Source organism: Charadrius vociferus, unplaced genomic scaffold (assembly GCF_000708025.1).
Source record: "Charadrius vociferus isolate BGI_N301 unplaced genomic scaffold, ASM70802v2 scaffold1041, whole genome shotgun sequence".
NCBI classification, from domain to species: domain Eukaryota; kingdom Metazoa; phylum Chordata; class Aves; order Charadriiformes; family Charadriidae; genus Charadrius; species Charadrius vociferus.
The window spans coordinates 1,593,454-1,594,907 of record NW_009646843.1 but is presented as its reverse complement, the minus strand read 5'-3'; the positions used below and the strand labels follow the sequence as shown (position 1 = coordinate 1,594,907).

Sequence of the window (1,454 nt, the reverse complement as noted above, 5' to 3'; positions counted from 1 at the left end):
GGCTGCCTGCGAGTGACAGAGTGCAGGTGCTCAGCCAGCACCATGCATGGACCCTGCTTTGGCACAGGGCAGCGCTCCCAAAGGCGCCCTTGCACACAGCGACCCCTTGCCAGACCCCAGCACTCACCACGGCTCCCCCATGCCGCAGCTGGACCCACGGGCATCCCTGTGGCATGGAAGAAACGGCGGCACAACAGTCAATGTTTGATCCATGGCTCAGTGCATCCCTCCCGTACACACCCTCAGCCCCACGGAGGCATAACCCCACAAAGATGCCGGCAGCATTCATTCCAAACCAGCCTTGCAGTTGCCCCACAGGACTTCATGCCCCAGGTCCAGACGCTGCCCAGTGCCTCCCAACACCCCCAGCAAGATGCCGCCGGTGCCACCAGCCACCCCCACCCACTGTGTCTGGGACAATTCGGTGCAGCTCAGTCTCCCCAGCTCAGTGACAGCAGATCCCAATGGGTCCTGCCCGGGACATGCAACCCTATATACAGCTCCTGCTACAGACCTGGCACACACTCCCCTTACCTGGGCTTTTTAACAAGCTCACCCTCACGATCCTCCACTGCCAATGTAAAGACATCCCAGTTGTGGACAGCCAGTTGGGCAGATGGGTGCCGGGGCAGGACCCTCCCAAGGTGATGGTCAGAGCAGTGGCTGAGTGCTGGTGGTGCCCATTTTGGGGTTAGAGCAGGGCAGACTCTGCCAACAGCTCATCTCCCAGGAGAGGGAGAGGACAGAGGAGGAGGAGAGAAGAGAAGAAACAGCAACAAGGCAAAAAGCTTCCCCACAATCATTGCAAGCATCAATTGTGAGTGTGAACCAGGTAATGGAACTTACAAACTGGCCCAGCTCTCCCCACCCACCCCGCAGCCCCAGGCCCAGCTCACAGGCTCTTCTACCCAAGGTCCAGGGACTGCCCAGCACCTCCCAACACCCTGAGCACAGTGAAGCAGTGCCACCAGCCTCCTCCATTCACCATTTGCCCAAGAGGAGCAGCTCAGCATCCCCAGCTCAGTGCCGACAGTGCCCTGAGGCCTGCCTGGGACATGCAGCCCTGTGGCTCCTGTTGTCACCCTGGTGCACCCTCGCTCCCCTTACCTGGGCTTTTTAACAAGCTCATCCTCACGATCCTCCACTGAGCACAACAGGACAGAAAGGAGACACAATCAGTTTGCAGCAACCAAGGACCAGAGACAGTAGGAAGGGGAGGGAAAGGAGGAAAACCAACCTCTCATCCCACCACTCTCCTGCCGGAACACGCAGCACTGCCCGACCACAGGGCAGAACGCAGCCCCAGCACAGCAGCACCAACATGAGCTCACGCACAGCCCCGGGTAACTCCCGCCAGTTCAGTCTCCCCAGAGGGCTAACATGGGGCCAAACCCAAAGCACTGGTTCCACAACACATCCCAGCCGTTATCTGGCTCCAGTTGCCGTGGCAAAGC

The 1,454-nt window shown here is 59.6% G+C and overlaps 1 protein-coding gene across 2 annotated transcripts in view; it reads right to left on the bottom strand.

Annotated features, from left to right (window-relative positions):
• Window positions 1-1,454, bottom strand: part of PDLIM7 (PDZ and LIM domain 7 (enigma)) — a 14,664-nt gene that overhangs the window by 5,378 nt on the left and 7,832 nt on the right. The window contains exon 5 of one of the 2 annotated variants that reach the window (XM_009893285.1): window positions 1,108-1,144. The exons of the other annotated variant lie outside the window; for it this stretch is intronic. Coding sequence (XP_009891587.1) covers window positions 1,108-1,144 — 37 coding nt within the window. The remainder of the gene's footprint in view (window positions 1-1,107; window positions 1,145-1,454) is intronic. 2 annotated transcript variants of the gene reach the window in all.